The 25,877-nt window shown below is 42.9% G+C and overlaps 1 protein-coding gene across 2 annotated transcripts in view; it reads left to right on the top strand.

Annotated features, from left to right (window-relative positions):
* The first annotated feature begins 1,201 nt into the window (after window positions 1–1,201).
* The window catches only part of SLC35F4 (solute carrier family 35 member F4), a 402,934-nt gene continuing 378,258 nt past the window's right edge, over window positions 1,202–25,877 (top strand). For both annotated transcript variants that reach the window (XM_063947987.1, XM_063947984.1), the window contains exon 1: window positions 1,202–1,885. In XM_063947987.1, the coding sequence (XP_063804057.1) occupies window positions 1,783–1,885 (103 nt within the window). In that variant the 5' untranslated portion in view covers window positions 1,202–1,782. The remainder of the gene's footprint in view (window positions 1,886–25,877) is intronic.

Here is a 25,877-nt window from a genome sequence, read left to right as displayed (position 1 = left end):
TCTACCACATGTACACACACACACACACACACACACACACACACACACACACACACACACACACACACACACACACAATCACACTAGGGTTAATTTTGTTGGGATCCAATTAACCTACCAGTATATTTTTGGAGTGTGGGAGAAAACCGGAGTACATGGAGGAAACCCACACAAGCACGGGGAGAATATACAAACTCCACACAGTTAGGGCCATGGTGGGAACCAAACCCATGACCTCAGTGCTGCGAAGCAGTAATGCTAACCATTACACCATCCGTGCTGCCCTAACATGTCCATAGCATCTGGACAATCAGTGTGGAGGGATCTGCTTAGATCCCTCTTTGCAACCCTGGACTTCTGCCACATAGGAAGGACTGGGGCTTGGACAATCAGCGTCATCTGAAGGGTGTATTGGTCCCCACAAGCAAATCCAGAAAATGTAAGGTTTTCAGTTTGCTGAATCCTGTGTGGCCCCTTCGGGCCCCTAATAGTGAATGGTCCTGTTACTAATAAGATGCAGAAACTAGTGTTTCCACATTTGAAATGGCCCAATTAATTTATTTATTTATTAACAGTTTCTTATATAGCGCAGCATATTCCGCTGCGCTTTACAATTAGAACAACAGTAATAGAACAAAACTGGGTAAAAACAGATAGACAGAGGTAGGAAGGCCCTGCTCGCAAGCTTACAATCTATATTAATGATGATACTTAGGCACCTTTGTTACATTTAGAAACAGACCCTGTAATTTTAGAGCGAGAAGCATATTTCAAGACATTTTAAGAACTGATGCTGGAAGGCCAATATAAAATCAGAAACAGAACAGGGTACAGAAGTTAAATCTTCAAAAATATCCTAACATGTTCTAAATAAGGAAGCTGAAAAATAAAGTATATGGACAAACTAATTTGATACTAAATTCTATGTTTTTGAAAATAGTAGTATGTATCATGCTGTCCGTGTATTTCAGACTGGAAACTGTATATTAAGTAACCCTAATGTATTCACGCAATTCTTAAGATAGATAAAGTGTCCTTTGATTTAGATATGCAGCAATGGTAGCAGGTAATATCCCCATGACATGTATTGGCTTATGGCTTCATGCATACCATCACCAGCAATATAGTACTAGGATTCTACATGAGCGCCCTCTAGTAGCTCTTACTAGAATTGTACAAGCAGAAGTTGTGTGCTCCTGAGTGACACAAAGGCCGGCTTACATGGGGGTAATGCGGCGATGTGCAGGCGTCCTACACATATAGCAACAGTGCTGGAGCTGCAGCACGGACAATAGTAAGAGGAGCAGGCAGAGCTCAGTGCTACGGGCAAGCTGAAGCAGGAATCATTAGTCAGATTCTATCTAGACGATAACTTGGGGCCGTCACATGCACAGGGACAGATGTGCAAGAACCAAGTGCAGCAATATCAGCACTAGCAGAGGCCAGGCGTCTCATTGCCAGGCAGCACGTTGGAAGACAGCAGGCTCCTGGCACTTGTGCGGTTCAGCAACCTCGGACAGCAGCGCAGCCTAATCACTATATAACCGGGACTGATCCTTGCACCAGACAACAAACACATCTGCCCTCTGCAGCAGCTTCCAGCATCGGTGCCGCTCAGGACCCTGGACAGCAGCACAGCAGCCGTTCAGCACCTGGGACAGCAGCACAGCAGCCTTTCAGCACCTGGGACAGCAGCTCCAACACAGAGCATAGCATCAGACTGAGTAAGGAAAACTCTACAAGACAACAATTGCCACCCTCGCTCCCACACCACCCATCCTTATGGATGTCAAAGCAGCACCCAACGGAGTGGCGACCATAGAGGACAGAATTTTAAGGATCACTGGCTACTATGGGTATTACCCGGGATACTCCAGCCAGAAACGTAAGATTCCCAAATTCAGTCGTTGTAAAGGATGTTTTGTACTGTATAAGTGAATGTATTTGTGTGTGTATATATTTGTATTTGTGTGTGATATTTATATATCATTATACACACTGTATGTATAGGTGTGTGTATTTTATCCTGCTGTGACAACTGCACTAAAGCATTGGACCTGCTTATTTATTTCGGTACAGCCTTAGAAGAATACTCCAGGCATTATTTGGTGTATTAGTGAATTGTTAGCATGCTTAGTAATGGTACTTGCTTGGTCTGATTTATTGCGTGTGGTGTTAGCAGTGTTGTAGCACCAGTGCTGGAATTCAGATGAACAGTGTAGAGGAGGAAGCGCTGCAGGTATTGTAGTAGGTATCATTGTCTAGATCTAAAACAACACAATGCTGTTCTTCTCTAGTACACATTGCACATATTAATCAGTTTACCGGCAAACAGCAGCCAAGGGGAAGATCCACTACTAGAAGAGTAGGCAGGGCCTGGCAAGCCTGGTAGTTCCGCAATAGTTGTGAAGTCCAGCTGGACTTAAGCCTGTGATAGTGATATGGATAGCTATTTAGAGATAACACAATGGGGGAGATTCAAATGTTTGAAAAGTCAGTTGGGAGTCTGTTTTTTCCTATCTAATAAACGGGGAAAAACAGACAGCCAACCAACTTTTCAAACATTTGAATCTCCCCCATAGTGTCAACTTTTTCTTATTGCTCATTACCATAATATAATTAGTCTTTTTTACTTTTTACAACACACCACTGTTGGACACTTTATGTTAAATATGATTTATAGGTAACAGTTGAATCTTGATATGATATCTGCATTATGTTTGGCTTTAAATGGTGCTTTTGTCAACTCTGTTTAGTCACATAGTAATAGTGTTACACTATGAAATGGTAATTTCTATTCAATGAAAACATTATTTGTATGTACATTTGTTCTCATGTGTAACATTTAGCTGTTAATACATAACAAACTTTTTCCTATGATACTTGTTTACTATACTTGGACTAATGTAAATGCAATAAAACAATCCATTCATATATAAACATTGATTGAGACGTGATTTAACTAGAATTTAGTATTCTCATCTGTATAATATACAGGTGAAGTTTTATTGCTTCATATTAATGCTGAGTTGAACAACAAGAAACATGATAATTTAATAAAGTTAATACATCAATTCACTTCCTCATAGAAGGGATGACAGCGGTAATAGAGCAGGATCTAGAACCCTGAATAATGATTGAGACTGCAGCACACTCTTGGGACAGTTCCTAATCTAGGTGATGACAGTTCAAGTTTATTTATGACATTTTTTTAAGCGCACACTCAATTTCTACTAGTGGGTACTCTCTTCCTAAATGAACAAATTCATTTTGTTTTCTTGGTAATTGTAATATTCACAATTATATATCTGCCTCAGATGTTACTTGTTACATCAATAAAGCAGTACTATCAATGTAGAAAGAGTAATTACTAGTACAAGTTAAAATAACATAACACAGATTCATAACTATTGTTGAGTAATAGGACATTAAAAAGAACATTCACAAATGTAATTATCAGGGTTCTTAATTATAGTATCAAAAGGTAATTAAACATTTTTGTTTATATTGATTGTATCAATCTGCCCTTCTGATAACTCAGGGGCAGATGTATTAACCTGGAGAAGGCATAAGGAAGTGATAAACCAGTGATATGTGCAAGGTGATAAACACACATCAGCCAATCAGCTCCTAACTGTTAATTTACATATTGGAGCTGATTGGCTGGTGCATTATCACCTTGCCCATATCACAGGTTTATCACTTCCTTATGCCTTCTCCAGGTTAATACATCCGCCCCTCAGTTCTCTATCCCTCTGACCTCCCACCTGCTCTCTTACCCAGATCACCTTCCTGGTTACACCCCACCCTTTAGCCTGTAAGCCCTTATGGGCACTGCCCTCTACTCTCCGCACTGTCCCTGTCACCAAGGTGCCTCTGTTCTCCCATCGTCCACCAGCAACTTTGATCCTGTGTGGCTGCTCCCTTGTAGGGCACAGGATCACCATCCCCAAAACAGTTCTCAAAAAGTTTCATTACTTACTTTCACTAGCCATTATGATAACTATATTCTTCCCCTCACTTCACCAATGTATTATTTATTCCATACTTTGGTTTGTCATATGTATTGATGTTTAATTGCATTGTTTGGTGCTACAGAAATCTTGCAGCAACATATAAATAAAACATAATAATTGTAATACATGGCCTTGGGCTTTTGTGACTATCAGAAAGCTTGTACTACCTGTGTGCCTGGCAAATTTGTTCAGCATCATGCTGACTGTAGAAGGGCTTGTCACATGATCAGTAGTAACAACTATCATGGAGAGCAATTATTGCCATAAATAAACTGCTTAATCGGTTTATTGTAATGCTGGAAAATGCTGCTTATACAGATATTATTCACAATTATAATATGGGAGTTGGATGTAAAGCTATGTGTCTTTTGTAACCAATATATACATTTCTTTTCTGCCTAACACTTCCATCCATGTGAAGATTTAGATGCATCTTGCACTCACAATTTCAATCTCTTAGAAATGCAGAAGTGACATAGAAGTATAGTAGTTTAGTAAATAAAAGTTAACAGCCAGCTAAATATAAAGTATGTAGAGATAGAGCAGAGGTATGCAGTAGTACTCAGTACTAGTCAATAAATCGTGCCTGCTGCCAGATGTGTATAGTGATGCAGGTAATACCTAGTCAGCGGACATCAAGGGTTAATACCTGAACTATAAAGGAAGATGTAAGTGTCTGCTCTTCATCCAGGAAAGAACTCATGTGACCTCTTGCAATATGCAAGTTTTTATATATTGCAAATGAGCCCACTTGTAAATGGAAAAGAAGAGTGTATCGGACAGGTTACGGCTCCCTGGCGGAGTGCAATGCTGTGGAGTCTTGTCAATGCACATACAGGGTCCCTGTATTAGTCCCACAAAGTTTGAAAACAAAGTAACTCATTGTAGTGTTTTCGGAATGCCCATTTAGTAAGATATAAAGTAGATGTACCTGCAAGGAGGAATATATCTTGTGGTTGCTCTAACCCTGGTGTAAAATATGCAGTGATGATGACTTCGTACTGGCTGAGTTAGGCTGGATCCTTCCCTCTGATACTATATTAATTATTTGGGGTATATTTAATGGGGTGTAGTATGGTATGCAGGCGGTTGGGCTCCCGGCGACCAGCATACCGGCACCGGGAGTCCGACCACCGGCATACCGACAGTGTGGCGAGTGCAAATGAGCCCCTTGCGGGCTCTCTGCGCTCGCCACGCTGCTGGCACGGTGGCGCGCTATGCGTGCCATGCTATTTTATTCTCCCTCCAGGGGGGTCGTGGACCCCCACGAGGGAGAATAAGTGTCGGCATGCCGGCTGTCAGGATCCCGGCGCCAGTATACTGTGCGCTGAGATCCCGACAGCCGGCATACTGAAGACCACCCTATTTAATGAAGTGCGGGTTTATAGAACTGGAGATGTTGCCCATAGCAACCAATCAGATTCTACTTATCTGCCACCTTACAGAAGATAATAGCTAGACTCTGATTGGTTTCTATGGGCAACATTTCCACTTCTATAAACCCACACTTAGTAAATATATCACTAAGTGTTGCAGCAGTAGTGTATTCGCCTGTCGTAAATTCCTGTTTTATCCTTATGTCAGCCTGGTGCCTATACTACTGTTTTCTCCTGGCATATACTTGGCACACCTATTCCAGCACTGCTACATGCATTTTATAACTGTCTTTATTGCTTAAACTGTATCCATCTCTGTGCAGCCTTATAATTACCAATTACAATTTTTTTGTATCATGCTGTTTGTTATGTCTTCAGAATTTATCATGAATATTTGTCTATTATTAGGACTAAAAAACAAAATCATCTGTACTCACCTGGAAAATTCCCAGGTGGAATTCCAACAATGAGATGGTAATAAGAAGGCCCAATTAGCATCTTGATGTATTATCTATCACCTACACAACTGTCTGTTATATCCACATTAATGTTTCATATTTATATCATAATATACAATGATACTTTGTACTAGCATTTCTGGGGTTTCTATTATAAGCAGTGTATATTAAATGACATGGGAACAAATTGTAAATAATGGTATGTCCTCCTTCAGCTTTGTCTTAATGTATATAATCAACTTCTTAGGCATTACTCATAATTTTACATTATACATTAAAAACATACATTAATCCTTCAGCAGTTTTGTCACATGTACTGTATTTATTATTAAGCAGTGATATCAGTAGTTCAGTAATTGGTATTAGGAGCTCACATATTATACAGAAATTGGTATTAGGAGCTCTTATATTATAAGGAGTATATAAGGAATAACATTGAGTTGTACAAATCATTTACATGTGCAGTATAAAACCTAGCTAGATTAAGTTGGGTACACAGTGAATACTTTCCCCCCAGCCCCCCTCTCTCAGGGGGCCCCCTGGCTGGAGCACACTGGCATCACTAGCTCTTCCCCTTGTGCAGCAGCAGAAACAGGCAGCCAGTATGTGAGCAGAACAGTATGCAGTGCAGGCAGAGACACAGGAGTATCGGGTTTCATGTGCTACCAACAGAGCTTCCCGACCAGAGGAGAGATAGGATGGGGGAGAGAGCTGTAAGTGACCCAGGAATTCCAGCTTGGGTGTCCGGGCCGTGTGTGACCTGTTATCTAATTAGAGCATTCAGGTTTAAAGATAGAGACACACAGAGTCCTTCTGAGTCCTGTTCCAGTGTGTAAGTAGTACGGAGGCCGCTGCTATTGCATATTTGCAAGGTAAATTATAGTTTTTATTTTTCTATTTATATTTTAAGGTTAAGTTGTCTTTGTTCCACTACAAGAAAACTTTATAAAATTGTTTTCTCTCAATTAGATGAAGCTATTAACAGTATTCAGGCATTATTAAGCTATTAGTTTAAATCTAATATACACCATTGGTTTAAATTTAATATACACAATCCATACCTTCCAACATGACCAATTCCAGGAGGGAAAAAATGCTTTCTACCTGGACTCCCCTATTAATTTATGATTGTGATCACCTCTGTAGAAATACCTTCTTATCAATTATATAGTTTAACACAGGTGACGCCAACCAAAAATTAAGAGTCCAGGTAGAGAGCATTTTGTCCCTCCTGGAATGGGTCATGTTGGGACATACACCACACTTCCCCGCAGCCTCACCTCTCTTAAGTGCCCCCCCCCAATAAAAAAATAAAAATAAAAAGCTTATTTCGACCCTGGTATGAAGTCTATTTGTGATCTGCATTAAGGAATTATACAAAGTGTATTTCAAAGAAAGTATCCAAAAATTAGGCTACATATCAATATCTTACTGTAGGTGCCATTTCTGGATCCTTGACTTGTCCATCTCTGGAATAACAAACAATGTACATATGAAATTGATACTAGGGGTGGTATCCAATTAGCTGCGGTAATTTACCTTGGTTAATTGGTTTGCCAGGGGCTATCCTATTAGCCCCAATAGCAGGCGCTTATCTCCCGATGCTGACACTTATCAGGGATTGGTTTTGCTTGCCTTAGTCAGGCAAAGCCAAATCCCAGATAAGTGACTATTTTATCCATGATAATTGATGCAAAAAAGGGTGTTTTCACATGATTACATTTGATAGCAGTGGGGAAAAAAGTCGGTGATAAGAAAAAATCTCAAAACAGCCCGTTTTTCACAGCTATGGCATTATCGAAGCTAATTGGATACCCCCTAGGTGTTTAATGTAATATTTCAATTATCATTTTTTTTAATCAAGATGATATCATTGATAATAGTAGTTGGTTATTAGAATATACATTTCACTGTATTCTACCAATATGTCACTACGCTACACCAGGCTTCTTTGAGATGTTCCTGTACCGTTTAATAGCAGTAATGTAAAGTATGCAATTTATTGTTTAATGCAGCCAAGGAAACTATTTTCAAGCAAGCACTGTCATGAAAGATGTATATTACCTAAATATATGTTTAAAAACAACTTTGGAAGCAGACAGATGGTAACTAGTCTGTTGGGTTAAAATAAAATGTTGCCGTTTTGCTGCAATAACTTATATTCATGGAGCTCTAGTTGTTTTGGTTTTCTTGATACTATGTTGCAACCAATATGGATGTGGTACTATTTTGTCCCCAAATAGCCCTGGTAGCCTCAAAAGCCTGTACTGGTTATATCATATGTAATAAAAGGCTAATGCTGCTCCTCACATCTATGCAGGGAATTCAAGTATTTTGTGTGCTGGTGGCCACTAGATGGCCTCTGGCGGAACAGTTCAAGTGTTGCTCCGTTCGGGCACGCACAGCCGCCGGCACTGACATTACTGTGATGTTGTGCTATCATTTCGACGGGCTGGTAATGAGAAGTATATTTATTTAGCTTTCTTTTGGGAAACACTTGGACAGTGCTAGTAGTATATTTTATAGATCAGAGTCCAAGAACATGAGTTAGTGGCGTGAAAAATAATATCAGCTGAGACATTGCTTCTTCTTTAAGGACACAGGTACTGGGCTGTTCCTTGTACACTTGGTCACCACACAATGGGGAATGTGTTGTACACAGGCAAACTAAAGTTAGATACACACTTTGTTGATCAGATAAATGCTCCGATCCTCAGAGCGGTTATTAGTTATTTGTGGTTAGACTGTGTTTTCTTCAAGAGGAACTAAAAATCCTGACCTCCCATTCTGTTCATTGCAGAAGTGTGCATCTGTTTATCAGCTAATGCTACTGTAGTACACCTGTAGTATGCAATTATCAGGCGCCCTTCAGGTCTGATAATTGCATAGGTTTGTACCCAGCTTAACAGTGGTCTCTGTATTCTACCAGCAGTAGATTGTACACCATTCACCAGAGTTCTTGATCCAGAGTATAACCTAATCAGAAGGAGTAACAGGCTTTATAACAAAGTTATGTATTATAATTTATTTAACAAAGATAGTAAAATGACTGAATGTAGAAATGACAACACATATCTACATGTCTACCTCAAGGCATAGACCGCCTGAAGCTCATGGAACAGTCAGGCCTCTCCAGGGTGATATATATTAAGAGCAAGAGATGTTAGTTACAGGTGGCATAGTCTTACACACGCACATCTAAATATCTGCATGCAGTATTGTTGCTATTATTTATCTTACTGAGCTGTATTTCTACAACAATTTCATTGTAGATGGGGATTCCATATAGGTTGGATATTCTGAAAATAAATTAAACTTCTAAGTTCAAATCTCATGTGCATTATGGAACATAATAGACGTGGTTATTCAACCACATTGCAGAATAAGCACATCTGTTATCCATGTGTGTCCAACACATTGGGCCTAATTCAGATCTGATCGCAGCAGCAAATTTGTTAGCAGTTGGGCAGAACCATGTGCACTGCAGGTGGGGGGCCAGATATAACATGTGCAGAGATAGATAGATTTGGGTGGGGTGTGTTCAAACTGAAATCTAAATTGCAGTGTAAAAATAAAGCAGCCAGTATTTACCCTGCCTAGAAACAAAATAACCCACCCAAATCTAACTCTGCAAATGTTATATCTGCCCCCCCTGCAGTGCACATGGTTTTGCCCAACTGCTAACAAATTTGATGCTGCGATCAACTCTGAATTACCCCCATTGTACATTTAGTTGCATGGATCCAATAATTTGATAGTTAAGTCAATTGTCTGGATCATCTGACTTTGAACACAATTAAGTCGATCAATCACCATGCAGTGAAGTCCATCATATATGCCACATGGACCAATCAAAAGCACAATGTCAAAAATACAAGGAGTCATGAGAAAATTGATTGATAGAAAGAAAGAGGTACTTCTTTAAGTTTGTAAAAAACAAACAAAACTATGCACATCTGCAACATTTCAGATCACTTACCTGTAAGAGCCTTTGTCAAACACCAGAATAAAAAAAGAACATTTCATATAATCTTAAAACTGAAAGTAAAATTGTTCTACAAAAGTGATTTTTGGAATCATTTGTATTCAAAAATGGTAATAGCACAGTATGTTCACACAGATGAAATAATAGGATAAATACACGTTTGGTCTGGTAGACAGACTTCCTCAGGGGTTGCTGGTAAGTAGATAAAGATGCCCATGTTTATACCAGATTGAAGTGTTCTTCCCACAAAGAGAAGTTAAGGATTTCAGTATGGTTCTGAATGGAAGTGATGTTACATGTCCCAATGCCAGATCTGCCCTCACGGCTCCTAAATCCACTTCTTTACCCCCATAAACCATAGGTAATAATTATAAATCAAACCCAAAGCTATAGCTGCTCTCCCATGATGCAAAGGTCAATAAACAATAATATAACGACACCAGGATGAATGAAATCAGGAGAATTAATTAATAATAAACTATAATAATTATACAATGCAGATACTAATAAATAAAAATAGGTAACAATCTAATAAAACATTCTTTCAATTTGTAGTTTATTTATATGTTGTGTTTTACAACCAGCGCAGGTAATTAGTTCCCCCTACAATGTGATTGTCTGTTCATAAATAATTAAACAAATATACTTTATTATTAATACATTATTAATAAGCGTCCAATCACTCAAACACGTAAACATTAATTGTAAAGACGTTTGACATCTTTAGATTATTGATTTCTTTTTATTGCATGTCATTCTGCAACATTTATAGAATATATAAGACATTTAATTCCGGCTGCCTGTGCTGTATTTATAGGAGTGAGTAGAGCTGTTTATTTTTGTGCTGCCCACAGTTCAATAGTGCTTTGTGCATCTGATCCAGCAATAGTCAGGAGCTTGGTGTTTTATTCCAGGACAAATAAAACTAACAACATTGCCTGCTTATATAAATACATGACTCAAAGCTAAAAGAAGGTAGCTACCATGATTTAACCCCCCCACCCTCCAAACCCCCCCCCCCAAAAAAAAAAAAATTACCAAAAACATAAATATTCAAAAAGTTCCTAAAGGCAAGTACAAGCTAATAAATGATTCAAGTGAAGGTGGAATACCCCTCTAAGAGATGATCTACAAGAGGACACAGCTGGGCAGTAATGAGATATGACATGGCAGGGCAGAGCCGGCCCTAACCAATGTGATGCCCTAGGCAAGATTTTGGCTGGTGCCCCCTAGCACCGCCGCTAGTTCTGCAAGAGATGCCTGGTATGAGTCAGCTGGCAGCTCTGCTAAAGTCGGGTGCCTTTTGTTTATGAAAATGCATCTTATTTGCATTACTATGTGGCTAGGATGCACAAGCAGCTTCTGCTGATTAAAATGATATGCAGCATGCCTATATTCTGGGTGCGACTGCGGCTGTATCTGCATAAGAAATGCTACATTACAGTGATTTCCAGGAATACACACAGAATATAGCATGCCGCATATCATTTTAATCAGCAGAAGCTGCTGGTGCCCCTAAGCATACCAAATGCCCTAGACATTTGCCTAGTTTGCCTATGCCTAAGGCCGGCTCTGTGGCAGGGGTTCATGGGTTGCACACAGAACATAAAAGGAGCCACTACCCACTTCAGAATGAATACAGTACTCACAAAGATGGATAGTGCAAAATCATAAAAACTATCCCAAAGCAATGTCCTCATTGTAAAAATTTTTTATCTTTCAGGTGACTTAAAGGCAGGTAAGCAATGTAACAACAACGAGAAAGGCTAGTAAGATGCTTGGTTACATAGGGAGAGGAATCATTAGCAGAAAGAAGTAATAATGCCAATGCATATGTCATTGGTACGGCCTCATCTAGAGTACTTTGATCAATTCTGGAGGCCATTCAGATATAGCCACTCTCATCGCACCCGCAGCACAGCTGCACAGACACACATGGTGTGCTGTGCCACTGGTGCAACTTAATATGCTGGGCTGTGACTAGCCACAGCCCAATGTACTTCCTATGGTGGCAAGTGTATGCCCATGCACGCATCATAGTACAAGGGCACACTAACCACGCCAGCTTTGTCACTGCTAGGACACTCAGCAACAAAGCAGAGCATGGCTACATCTGTATCTCCAGAAGGATATAATAATAATAATAATAATAATAATAATAATGTTCTGTATAAATCACTTTTCTTCTAATAAGACTCAAAGTGCTTTATATTTGCTTTTACAGCACAAAATACAAAACAAGCTAAACAGTAGATATTAGTGAAATGCTGAGTAAATAGGTAAGTCTTGAGTCAATGGTGCAGCTGTATTAACCTGGAGAAGGCATAAGGAAGTGATAAACCAGTGATATGTCCAAGGTGATAAAGGCACCAGCCAATCAGCTCCAATATGTAAATTAACAGTTAGGAGCTGATTGGCTGGTGCGTTCTCACCTTGCACATATCACCGCTTTACTTCTGGTTTATCACTTCCTTATGCCTTCTACAGTTTAATACATCTGCCCCAATATTTGAAGCATTCTACAGTGGAGGTTTCTCGCACTGTGTTGGGAAGAGAGTTCCATAGATGAATTCTGGGAGATTCTAGGTACTGTTAGTAGTCATTCATCTACAGATTGCAGTAATCGAGTGGGACAGTAAGGAATCAGAGGCTGTCATGTAGGGCTTTGAAAGTGAGTAAGCCAATCTTGAAAATGATTAGTCATCTTACAGGTAGCAAGTAAAGGGAGGGAGAGTGGGTGCTATGTGGCTGGAATGGAGCTGGTTGATTTATAGCCTGGCAGCTGCATTTTGTACCATCTGCAATTCTTTTGCTGGGAGACCAAGGTAGATGGCCTTGCAGTAGTCTAGGCGTGATGCTACAAATACATGTATGCCTTTAGGCAGATCTTCTGGGGGAATTAAATGCTTGATTATAGACTGATTAGAGACTGTACATAGAAAGGCAACTAAAATGGTGCATAGCCTACATGATCTTAATAGATCTTAATATGTATAGTTTGGAGCACAGAAGGGAAAGGGGGGAGGGTCATGATTGAAACTTTCAAATATTGTATATCATGGGTTTAACAAGGTACAGGTGGGAAACATTATTCAAATGAAAAGAAGTACTCGAACACAAGGACATTCACTGAAACTGGACGGAGGTAAGTTCAGGGTGAATCTGAGGAAAAATGAATTCACAGAAAGGGTAGTGGATAGGTGGAATAGCCACCCATCAGAGATGGTAAGGACTAAGACAGTAGAGCAAATTAAACATGCATGTGATAGACATAAGGATATCCTTGCAAAGAAATAAGGAGATAACAATATGGTTTAAAAAGGGGCAGACTAGATGGTCCAAGTGGTTTTAATCTGCCATCAAATTCTATGTGTGTCTACATGTGAGCCAAAGACATCCTTACTAACTAAAGTGCTCCTACTGATTTATCTGTTTATATGTAAACAAGCATCTCCCAATTACCACACATTTTTGTTAAAAAATTACATTTAGAAGAACAGGCACATTCTGATGGGAGTTTTTCATTTGAACACACTTATTTTGAAGTATCTTTTCACATTTCTTTCAAATGCATTAAAGCTGTGCTAACTGGGACCTGGTGTTCGCTCCTTTCCTTTTCACTGTTGTGTAAACATGTCATTGTTTTTAGCATGTTTGGAAAATAAGTACTGTATATTCTCATTTATATCATAAACAGAGTCGATTAGATAACTAATATAGTCAAGTGGCATTTGGTTAGAAGTTCTTAAGTTAATTTTGGGAAACCAATCAAACCTTAGATCTGATTAAGGCAGTATGATTATATGTCTTTCTGAATTGTCAATGCTTTGAGGAATGTCTGGTGCCAGAAAGAAAACAATATACAGATGTGTCCGGGGTCATCTTGCTGCGAATGGGTCGCATGGGCATACTAGCCGTGATTGCGATAAGTCGCACCCATTTGTGGGAGTGTACACACCCATGAGATCCTATGGATCGCGTGTCCTTGCGCAGTGCACCTGCATGGCCATAGGCACGCTACACATAGGTAATTTACAGGCTATTGTAAATCATAAGGCAATATGCTATTGCATAAATATTCAAGAACCACAATCATGTCCTTTGCATCTGCCTGACACCTCCGGTAATTCTATTTGCATTCCAGCAGGGTTCAGTTTGAGTTGTATATCTCTGTAGTGTTACACCATGTTACGCCTTGGTATCCCATGCACCAGAATATTTTCAATTATTACTTGTACAATATGTACGCCTTCTATAACTTCCTGTACATTATTTTATAACCAAAAACTCACAAATGTTGTTTAAAAGGTTATCCATTTACTGCATCTATTAGAACACTGAAGAACATAGTTCCTAGCAGTTGGCATAATCATTATCAAAAGTGATCTCATTATGACCCAAATTAGTCTTAGCACAGTATTATTTCACTTATTTTCCATTGCCACCATTTGTCTAATACTTAGTCACATGTCTCTATTGTGACTAACTGAACCCAGAGTCCTGCACCCAGTCTCCTTGGCAGTGGTGCGGACTCCATTCTTCAGACGATTCTTCAGGGTTCATGGTTTCAGCCATGAATTCTTCTGGTGGGGCTGCTGGTCTCTTTAATCAGAAAACACCTCATTCCTATGTACAGGCGCTCTCTAGTAAGGATATGCTGAATTACAAAACCCTTTTAAAACCACATTCAGGGGACCACTGACATAAGACTGGCTACCAATACATTTTCTACATAAAGGTGGTTTACACCTTCCCTCATTGGAAGAATCATTTTGTTCCTGGCATCCTTGTGTTTCCAATCTGGAATTATGTTCCTCTTGTTTCCTCCTGCTTCACCTCCTGGTGTTATACTCAGCTGTACTATCTTCAAACCTCCCGGTGTCTCATGCCTATTCACACTCTGGTGACTTGTGTTTCATTTCGGTCTTGTTTGGTCTCCTGGTGCCTTAAGTACGCTACAGTCAACTGTGTTATTACCAGATTTCCAGGCCCCCTGCCCCTCCTTACATCCTATCATTCTCTGACATTTCCCCTTCCAGTTTTATATACAGTGCGTCCGTAAAGTATTCAAAGCGCTTCACTTTTTTTTCAAATTTTGTTATGTTACAGCCTTATTCCAAAATGGAATAAATAAATTTTTCCCATCACAAAAAACTTTTTTCACGTTGACATTATGGGGTATTGTGTGTAGAATTTTGAGGGAAAAAATTAATTTATTCCATTTTGGAATAAGGCTGTAACATAACAAAATGTGGAAAAAGTGAAGTGCTGTGAATACTTTGCAGATGCACTGTATCATACCTAACTACTCCAAGACTCAGTTCCTCCATCCAAATACTGGGTGCCTCACATGAACTATTCATATCTCCTCATTGTCAATCTGTTCTTGATGATCACATCTGCACTATGTTAGACTCTCCACCTATCCACCAGTAGTCAGTGCCAAACCAGCAAAGACTGCAGCATATTAATAATACAAGATACACTCTGATGGGTCTGTGACTTTCATAATTACACGTAGTTTTCCTCACCTGTAAGCTCTTTTGAATTGCTTTTTTTTTTTTTTTTTTTAGAACTATAGGAACTCTTTCTAGTTTGGGATATAACTGATTGTGCCCATGGCTGCAATTTGATGAAGCATACGCCTGGACAATGGGGGTCATTCTGAGTTGATCGCTAGCTGCATTTGTTCGCAGCGCAGCGATCAGGCAAAAAAACCGGCAGTTCTGTGCATGCATATGGGCGCAATGTGCACGCGCGTCATACGGGCACAACGACCGATGTAGTTTTGCACAGGGTCTAGCAAAGCATTTCAGTCGCACTGGTGGCCACACTGTGATTGACATGAAGTGGGCGTTTCTAGGTGTCAACTGACCATTTTCAGGGAGTGTTCGGAAAAACGCAGGCGTGCCAGGAAAAACGCAGGCGTGGCTGGGTGAACGCTGGGCGGGTTTGTGATGTCAAAACATGAACTGAACAGTCTGAAGTGATCGCAGGCGCTGAGTAGGTCTGAAGCTACTCTGAAACTGCACAAAAAAACTTTGTAGCCGCTCTGCGATCCTTTCGTTTGCACTTCTGCTAAGCTAAAATACACTCCCAGTGGGAGGCGGCATAGCGTTTGCACGGCTGCTACAAACTGCTAGCGAGCGATCAACTCGGAATGACCCCCAATAACCCAAACTTATCAACACGTGCATAGTGCTCCTCATTTTTCCCATATACTCAGGTGTGGCTCAGGTCCTTACTGATCATTATTTATTTTGACAGGCTGATTTCCTTACAAGCAGCACTAGACATAGAACTTGTGTAACTTGTTTCTGTGACATAGAACTTTAGATTATATTGTTTGTATGGAAATTTCAATATTACTTTGAGTTTTCCTCCTCTTGTTCTGCGTTTTCAAGAGGATATTCTTTTTGTAGAGAATGTTTATACATAAATGTGTATGGGTAAGCAATTTTCTTATGTATCTGTGTGAAGATTCAAATTTAATGGACTTTTTGTTTTACCCATTTAGTTAATTATGAAAGTGAGGGGACATTGGGACTTTTTTATATTATTGCGCCACTTTTCTGTGTGTGATATTTATACAGGAAAAGTTACAAAGAACTTTTTTTTTTTTGGGGGGGGGGGGGGGGGGGGGGGGGATCTTTATGACAATCTAGGACCAGTAATCTTAGCCCTGTAATATATGTAAAGCTCAAAGGCAGGCATAATTGAGAAGTGATAAAATAAAGTACACTCCAAAATAATGTCCAACATATTCTTATGTTCCATATGCAAATGTATTGAAGTTAAGACCTATTAGATCAGGGGTGGCCAACCAGTCAGTGACAAAGAGCCAAAAAACCTTGTTAGGTACGTCAGAGAGCCGACATCGAGCTGATGGCGCGCATGCAAAAATGGAATGTGACCTTGTGCCTGCTAGACCACGCCCCTGGTATAAAATACATTAAAAAAAGCCAGAACGACACAAAATACATTTTTTAAAGCCAGATCCATTGAAAAAACACTTTCACAAAAAATAATTGAAAAAGCCAGATACAGATAATAAACTTCAGCTCCCGCATGTGTCACTCCAGCCAACACCCTCCTGTCACTCCAGCCAGCTGCCCCATGTGTCACTCCTGCTAGCTGCCCCATGTGTCATTCCTGCTAGCACCCTCCTATGTCATTCCAGCCAGCTCTCCCATGTGTGTTTACTGCCAACACCCTACTGTGTCACTCCAGCCAGGTCACCCATGTGTCACTCCAGCCAACACCCTCCTGTCACTCCAGCCAGCTCCCCCATGTGTCACTCCAGCCAACACCCTGTCACTCCAGCCAGCTGCCCCATGTGTCACTCCTGCTAGCACCCTCCTATGCCATTCCAGCCAGCTCTCCCATGTGTGTTTACTGCCAACACCCTACTGTGTCACTCCAGCCAGGTCACCATGTATCACTACTGCCAACACCCTGCTGTGTCACTCCAGCCAGCTCCCCCATGTGTCACTCCAGCCAACACCCTCCTGTCACTCCAGCCAGCTGCCCCATGTGTCACTCCTGCTAGCTGCCCCATGTGTCACTCCTGCTAGCACCCTCCTATGTCACTCCAGCCAGCTCCCCCATGTGTGTTTACTGCCAACACCCTACTGTGTCACTCCAGCCAGGTCACCCATGTGTCACTACTGCCAAGACCCTGCTGTGTCACTACAGCCAGCTCCCGCATGTGTTACTCCAGCCAACACCCTCCTGTCACTCCAGCCAGCTCCTCCATGTGTCACTCCTGCTAGCACCCTCCTATGTCACTCCAGCCAGCTACCCCGTGTCACTCCAGCCAGCTCTCCCATGTGTCACTACTGCCAAGAACCTGCTGTGTCACTACAGCCAGCACCCACATGTGTTACTCCAGCCAACACCCTCCTGTCACTCCAGCCAGCTCCTCCATGTGTCACTCCTGCTAGTACCCTCCTATGTCACTACAGCCAGCTACCACATGTCACTCCTGCTAGCTCTCCCATGTTTCACTACAGCCAACACCCTTTTGTCAGTCCAGCCAGCTCCCCCATGTGTCACTCCAGCCAACACCCTCCTGTCACTCCAGCCAGCTGCCCCATGTGTCACTCCTGCTAGCTGCCCCATGTGTCACTCCTGCTAGCACCCTCCTATGTCACTCCAGCCAGCTCTCCCATGTGTGTTTACTGCCAACACCCTACTGTGTCACTCCAGCCAGGTCACCGATGTGTCACTACTGCCAAGACCCTCCTGTGTCTCTCCAGCCAGCTCTCCCATGTGTAACTCCTGCCAACACCCTCCTGTCACTCCAGCCAGCTCCTCCATGTGTCACTCCTGCTAGCACCCTCCTATGTCACTCCAGCCAGCTACCCCGTGTCACTCCAGCCAGCTCTCCCATGTGTCACTACTGCCAAGACCCTGCTGTGTCACTACAGCCAGCACCCGCATGTGTTACTCCAGCCAACACCCTCCTGTCACTCCAGCCAGCTCCTCCATGTGTCACTCCTGCTAGTACCCTCCTATGTCACTACAGCCAGCTCACACATGTCACTCCTGCTAGCTCTCCCATGTTTCACTACAGCCAACACCCTTTTGTCACTCCAGCCAGCTCTTCCATGTGTCACTCCTGCTAGCACCCTTCTACTGCATGTCACTCCAGCCAGCTCTCCCATGAGTCCCTACTGTCAAGAGCCTGCTGTGTCACTCCAGCCAGGTCTCCCTTGTGTCACTACTGCCAAGACCCTGCCAAGACTCACTCCAGCCAGCTCCCTCGTATCACTCCAGCCAACACCCTCCTGTCACTGCAGCCAGCTCATCCATATATCACTCCTGCTAGCACCCTCCTATGTCACTCCAGCCAGCTACCCCTTGTCACTCCAGCCAGCTCTCCCATGTGTAACTACTGCCAAGACCCTGCTGTGTCACTCCAGCCAGGTCTCCCATGTGTCACTCCTCACAGGACCCTCCCGTGTCTCTCCAGCCAGCTCTGCAATGTGTCACTCTAGCCCACCCTCATGTATCACTACAGCCCCCATCAACTCATGCCATTGCAGCAGTCCCTAATGTGTCCTCTGGTTACTTGTGGGTGTCTCACCCCTAGTATCTGACTCCTTCAGTTTTCAGTCCCTGTAGTGCTGCTGCGTGTCTGGCTGGGGTGCAGCGGTTTCTGTATCTGTTGTGGTCACATGATTTAGAGCTTTGGGAACCACATTTGAATAAAGAAAGAGCCACAGGTTGGCCACCGCTGTATTAGATAAATGCCATATTACATTTCTATCATGGTCCAAAGAGATATATATATTTATAATACTTACTACATAGCAGTTGTTTTGATCATGAAACATGGAATCACGAAAGCTGATTTTAATCCATTAGCATAGAATCAGTACTTTGCAGTGACCTCCCAGGGAAGGGTAACAGGTGGGAAGAAAATAATATATTTAGAGATGCAAGCTTGATGATAAAAATGTAACCAATGTATCATTCTGTTATTGTTTTCCCCGCCTCTCCTGGGCAACAGTCATACAGTACATACATTTTCTTTTTCTGTATAATCCCTTATCACATTTTTGCAAATGTTTTGCAAATTATTTTACTATATGTCAGTTGTTCTCTTTTTATACATTAATCATTGTGCCTTTTCTTGCCAGCTTAAACTATGTACAGTTCAGTGGCGTGCACTGAGGTCAGTGGCTGGTGAGGCACTGCAGCCATAATGTCTGCTGTGTCCCGCCGATGTCCGCCACCGCACTCAAGCCAATGCCTGCTACCACCACTGTCCCAGGGTCAGTGGGAGACAAAGAGAGGCAGTGGGCAATTCCAGGGAGAAGCAGTGGGTGACCGCAGTGGGTGATGCTAGGGAGAGGGTGTTGCCAGTGAGAGGGTGATAGCAGTGGGTGACGCCAGGGAAAGGACGACAGCAGTTTGTAACAGGGAGAGGATGACAGCAGTGGTTGACGCCAGGGAGAGGAAGATACCAGGGAGCTGGTGAAAGGAAGAGGGTCACAGGGAGAGGGTGACAGGAAGAGGTTGATGCCAGGGAGTTGGTGACAGGAAGAGAGGGTGACTGCATTTGGCGCCAGCTGTGGGTGACGGAGAGAGGGTGGCGCCAGGTAGAGAGTGACAGCAGTCGGTGTCAGCTGTGGGCAACGGGGAGAGGGTGACAAGGAGAGATTGACAGGGAGAGGTTGAGCCAGGTAGAGGGTGACAGTGAGAGGGTAGAGCAGTCTGTGCCAGCTGTGGGTAACGGAGAGAGGGTGACAACAGGGAGAGGGTGACAGGGAGAGGGTGACCGCAGTCGGTGCCAGCTGTGGGTGACGGGAAGAGGGTGACGCCAAGGAGAGGGTGACAGGGAGAGGGTGACAGCAGTCAGTGCCAGCTGTGGGTGATGTCGAGAGGGTGATGCCAGGGAGAGGGTGACAGTGAGAGGGTACCAGCAGTCGGTGCCAGCTGTGGATTACAGCAGTTGGGGACAGTGAAAGGGTGACTGGAAGAGGGTGATGCCAGGGAGAGCACATTACTGTCCCTCTCTACCAGCAGTATAGAATACAACATAAGGAGTACAGCCCTGAGCCTTGGGTCCCTGATGAACAATGGATGAGCTCAACCCATTACAAACTAAAGTACCCGCCACTCTTCCCCGCCGCAGCCCCCGCCACACATAGGCGTGCGCAGCACATTTTATTAGGGGGTGCACCGTCGTAGAGGCATGTCTAGTACTACCTACCTACTGGGCATGTCTAGCATCACCTATCGGGCGTGTCTAGCACTGCCTACTGGGTGTGTCTAGCACCGCCTATTGGCATTCTTTTCTATTCAATATGCACCTTACCTATATGGTGGCTTCTCATAACGGGGAACCTCTGAAGAAATGTATCCTTCCTGGGCAGACAGCGTCTTCAGTTGGTAATCACTATTCATGTAGGAGATCACATGATCCGGAAGATGCCTGTTTGTGTAAGAATATAACCAATGGGATCATCATACAACAGAGGTTCAACCAGACTCGTGTCACCTCCTTCCCTCTGCATCTCTCAGCCACACCATTACCCCTTCCCTGCATCTCTCAGCCACACCATCATTTCCGCCCTGCATCGTCTCTCAGCCACACCATCATCTCCGCCCTGCATCGTCTCTCAGCCACACCATCATCTCCTCCCTGCGTCGTCTCTCAGCCACACCATCATCTCCTCCCTGCATCGTCTCTCAGCCACACCATCATCTCCTCCCTGCGTCATCTCTCAGTCACACCATCATCTCCCATCTGAATCTCTTGCAATACCCCTCACTTTGTCTCTCATTCTCCCACTTCACTCTGAGCCTCTCACCCTTCTGTCTGTGCCTCTCAGTCGCCCGCCCTTCACTGTCTCTCAGCCTCATCCGTGGAGTTGGTGGGCCCAACAGGAGAACACGGGCAGGTGGGCGGCCGTTCGCATGGTGTGACGTCATCAGGTCACATCACACAGTACATTGTGGCAAAGGAGGAGTGTGGAGCAGCGGGCAGGATGGGAGTAGTGGTGCATAGCAGGGAGGTTAAGATGGGAGTAGTGGTGCATAGCAAGGAGGGTAGGATGGGAGTAGTGGTGCATAGCAGGGTGGAAGGATGGGAGTAGTGGTGTGGAGCAGGGGGTGCAGGATGGGAGTAGTGCGGAGCAGGGGGGTAAGATAGGAGGAACATTAGTGTGGGGCAAAGGGGCAGGAGAGGAGGAGGAGTAGTGCTGAGCAGGAGGAGTAGTGTGGAGCAATGGGGCAGGATAGGAGGAGGAGTAGTGCAGAGAAAGGGGCAGGATAGGAGGAATAGTAGTGTGGCTCAGGGAGGTAAGATTGGAGCAGTGTGGGGCAAGGGGGCAGGATAGTAGGAGTAGTAGTGTAGAGCAGGGCAGCAGAATGAGAGCAGTGGTGCAGAGCAGGGAGGTAGGATAGGAGTAGTGGTGCAGAGCAGGGGGGTAGGATGGGAGTAGTGGTGCATAGCAGGGGGATAGGATGGGAGTAGTGGTGCAGAGCAGGGGGGTAGGATGGGAGTAGTGGTGCGGAGTAGGAGGGTAGGATGTGAGTAGTGGTGCTGAGCAGGTAGGTAGGATGGGAGTAGTGGTGCGGAGCAGGGGGGTAGGATGGAAGAAGTGGTGCGGAGCAGGGGGGTGGGATGGGAGTAGTGGTGAATATCAGGGGGGTAGGATGGGAGTAGTGGTGCGGAGCAGGGGGGTAGGATGGGAGTAGTGGTGCGGAGCAGGGGGGCAGGATGGGAGTAGTGGTGCAGAGCAGGGGGTCAGGATGGGAGTAGTGGTGCATAGCAGGGGATTGGGATGGGAGTAGTGGTGAATAGCAGGGGGCAGGATGGGAGCTGTGGTGCATAGCAGGGGGGTAGGATGGGAGTAGTGGTGTGGAGCAGGGGGGGGCAGGATGGGAGTAATGGCGCTGAGTGGGGGGGGCAGGATGGGAGCAGTGCTGGGAAGGAGCAGGCAGTTAAGCATGAATGTCACCTCGGTAGCATCTAGTTTCTGTTATGTCACCTCACCTGTAACAGCTCCCGGCCACCGGCCACGATCTCTCCCTCCTATTACAAGCGGCTCTCCTCTGCTCTGGCTGCCTTACACCAGGCAGACGAGGAGTCCGTGTGACGGGTGGCGGGGTGGGGGGGTGGTAGCAGATTGGAAAGGTATCGCGGTGGTGGCTCCTATCTCCCCTCTGGCCGGCCTGCATTGCCGGGTGATGGGCGGGCGGGGAGCTAACAGGCGGCCACACACGCTGTGTCTCATCCCTTCCCCTCCATCCCGTTGATTCGCGACTGGCCAATTAAATCACTGTTAGTGACAGGAGGCGTGCTTTCATTTAGGCTGAAAGCACGCCTCCTGTCAAAGAGGCACTTATAGTAGGTGCCGCTTCTGCTGATTATTTTAATGGGCTTTCACTGCCCAAAGCTTAGCCCCGCCCCCTGCTTCCAGCCATTTCCCATTGATAGCGGGAGGCACTGGCAGCAGTGCCTCCGAAACACAATTAAAGAACGTTTTTTCACAAGTAAAAAAGATTAAAATATTGTAAAAGCTAAAGGAGATAGTTATGACACAGAATATGTGTCATAAGTATCTTCTTTGTATTATTGTAATCAATAATGACAGGGGAGGCACTGCCTCCCCTGCCTCCCCTGACTGCACGTCCCTGGTACAGTTGTAACATTCTATGTTTGTATTCTTAACAGGCCCTTGTGCCAGATACATTTAGCTGTTATCAACAATAGATAGCTAAATACAGGCACATGTTTTGTATATAACACTGATTAATTTTGTGTTTGAATTGTATTGTATTGTGAGATACAAAAAGGTGTAGCCAAGGTATTAATATTAAAGCTATGAAGTATTACATACTAGGTAGTTTTGTTTTTATTAACCCTTTCTCACTATGTCACAGAAGCTCAGGTGAGTCTTGTCATGACAACTTTTGTTTAAAGGTGAATACATCACTTGCAATCATTATCTGAAATTACAGATGGCTGTGTGAAGTACCTTAAATGAATGCATATAACAGCTCATCTTCCCGTAAAGCTTTGTATGCTTACCAGTACTTGGGTGCTACCAGGACTTTAATGTTTATAAAAAAACTTATTTAAGGCTACGTATATTTTTGATTGAATAACAGGACACCTAAATGAAATGGTATATACAGCTTGTATAATACATTATGGATTTAGGTATAGATGGTAATAACATGCTAATTCAGAAGATAGTCAATGGGTAAGTAATAGAACCCAGGTAATATTGACGCACGTATAACCAGAAGCTAAAATACAACTGTATGCACATAAACAAATCAAATAGTGTAATACCTGAATAATCCGATAATGTACAATATACAGTAGACTGTATATAGGAGAAATGACTCAGAATAACTAAATTGCAAAGTACAAAAAGGAAGACAAAATATGCAGTCACACAGATCTGAGGTCATGCAGTAAATGTAGTCTTTCCTACAACCTCTGCCGATGCCATAGAAAGAGATCGCTGGAAATATGGTACCCTATGTGCACTGCCCACCCTGCATCCATTACAGATACACTACTGAAAACGGGTGTAACTGAGAGACTTAAATCAATGCATTATATAAATATATTTGGTACTGTTTAAAGATTAGCTAGTGAACTACACTAAGAATAATATGGGCTTCTCAGAAAATGAGAGCATATGAGCTTAGAGACTGCAGTTTATGTGATCATCATTACTGAATCCAATCCAGCAGGCTCCTATCCCCGCAGTTTTATGCTGTGCAGTAGTGGATCGAAAAAAAAGATACAGTTCAGGAACAGACATATGCGGCAAATTAATCATTCAGATGTTTTTATTGCATATGTAAGTGTTTTGCTGAGCTTTTATGGTCCTCTTGCAGCCTGAGGGGGTGCTGTATCTTATTGTCTCTACTAATGGAACAAAATCATCAATAAAGGGACATTCAAACGTAAAATAAAGTTTTGTTCTGTAAAACATCTACCAATAACACAGTCAGACATTACAAAGTTTTGGGGGTTTATTGTTTAGCCAGTCCAATCAAAATCTAAAATACAGCTATAAATGCATATCAGATAATTATTAGGTACAGTAATGAATACCAATTTAGTATTTAACAATTAAGTAATAAACAAGCCCAATACAGGTATTAAACTTGTGACAATTGTCTAATCTTAACAGTACTGAAAGACTGGAAGTTCCATACCCCAAAACAATTATGATTCTCTTTGGCAGTCCCAAATCTGTACTGGAAAAAGGAGAGTGACAGAATGGATTGAGGTCGTTACGATTAACGGTGTGACCTGGAAAGATCAAGGGCATGTCCTTTATTACCCTGATTTTCTGTTTTGGAATATTCTAGGGTCAGATATCCAAATAGAGGGTACTTTATAGCAATGCTCTTTAACTATTCATCTCTCCGTAGAGTAAAATGTAAATGTCACCACCTCTAGAGCATTATTTAAAGAGTAGGCAAAGCAAACATTAGACATAAATATAAAAATAATGGTTTAGGCTTCATAAGAAAAATGCACATGCTGCTAATGCTACTGTACCTTGGAGTATGCTTTCTTGAATGATATCAGTTTATTTTGTGCACCTACTGTACATAATAGTATGATACAAAAGTCTGTTCAAGAAACCTACTAATAATGTCCACCCATAAAGTGTGGCACATCTGGCGCCATAAGCTCTTCCTGAACCCATACATGTCTCCATTCCTTTCTTTGATAAATAATCCATACTTTCAAAATTGGGCTGTAGGGTACCCTTTGACTTTATGGGACAGGCTGGGTATTACTTGTGTTCGACAACTTATGAATAATGAGATGAGGAAGCCACTATCATTTACACAGGCGGTGGAGCAATATCCATTGCTTAGAGTCTAAGCAATGGATATTGCTCCACCGCCTGTGTAAATGATAGTGGCTTCCCCATCTCATTATTCATAAGTTGTCGAACACAAGTAATACCCAGCCTGTCCCATAAAGTAAAAGGATACCCTACAGTCCCATTTTGAAAGTCTTAGACCCTTTCTTGTTGCATTCTTGAAGGCCCAACATTACGTAGTTGGTCTCTCCAGGGTGCTCTCACTGGATGACTGTAATAACCCTTTAGATAACTTGTTAATAAGGGAGTACCCCTCCTATAGAGCAATTTCAGCCCATTACTCCTTTACTACATTACAGCGGTCGGGGTTGGCACAAAGAAAAGACCAATTTTCATCTTTAACTGCAAAATAATTGTTGTGAACACTAGAGATTTCTATAAAAGTTAATACCTGTAGCATCCTATGTCTAATTATTTTTAAACATATTTCATAGGAAATATCTGTCACCTCATCATAGACATCTTATGGGAATGACGGATTATCATTCCAGTCCGTGGATTTAATACACTGCTCATGGGCGTGTCTGGTAATATGGAGACTTTGGACTACGGTACAGTGTGGGGCTATGGGGGTAATTCAGATCTGATCGTAGATGTGCTATATTTAGCACATCTACGATCATTTACTCAGACATGGGGGGGGACGTCCAGAACAGGTCAAGTCC

The sequence above is a fragment of the Pseudophryne corroboree genome, chromosome 12 (assembly GCF_028390025.1).
Source record: "Pseudophryne corroboree isolate aPseCor3 chromosome 12, aPseCor3.hap2, whole genome shotgun sequence".
Classification (NCBI taxonomy): Eukaryota; Metazoa; Chordata; class Amphibia; order Anura; family Myobatrachidae; genus Pseudophryne; species Pseudophryne corroboree.
Note: the sequence above shows the minus strand (reverse complement) of the source record. Positions and strands in the feature narration are given on the sequence as shown.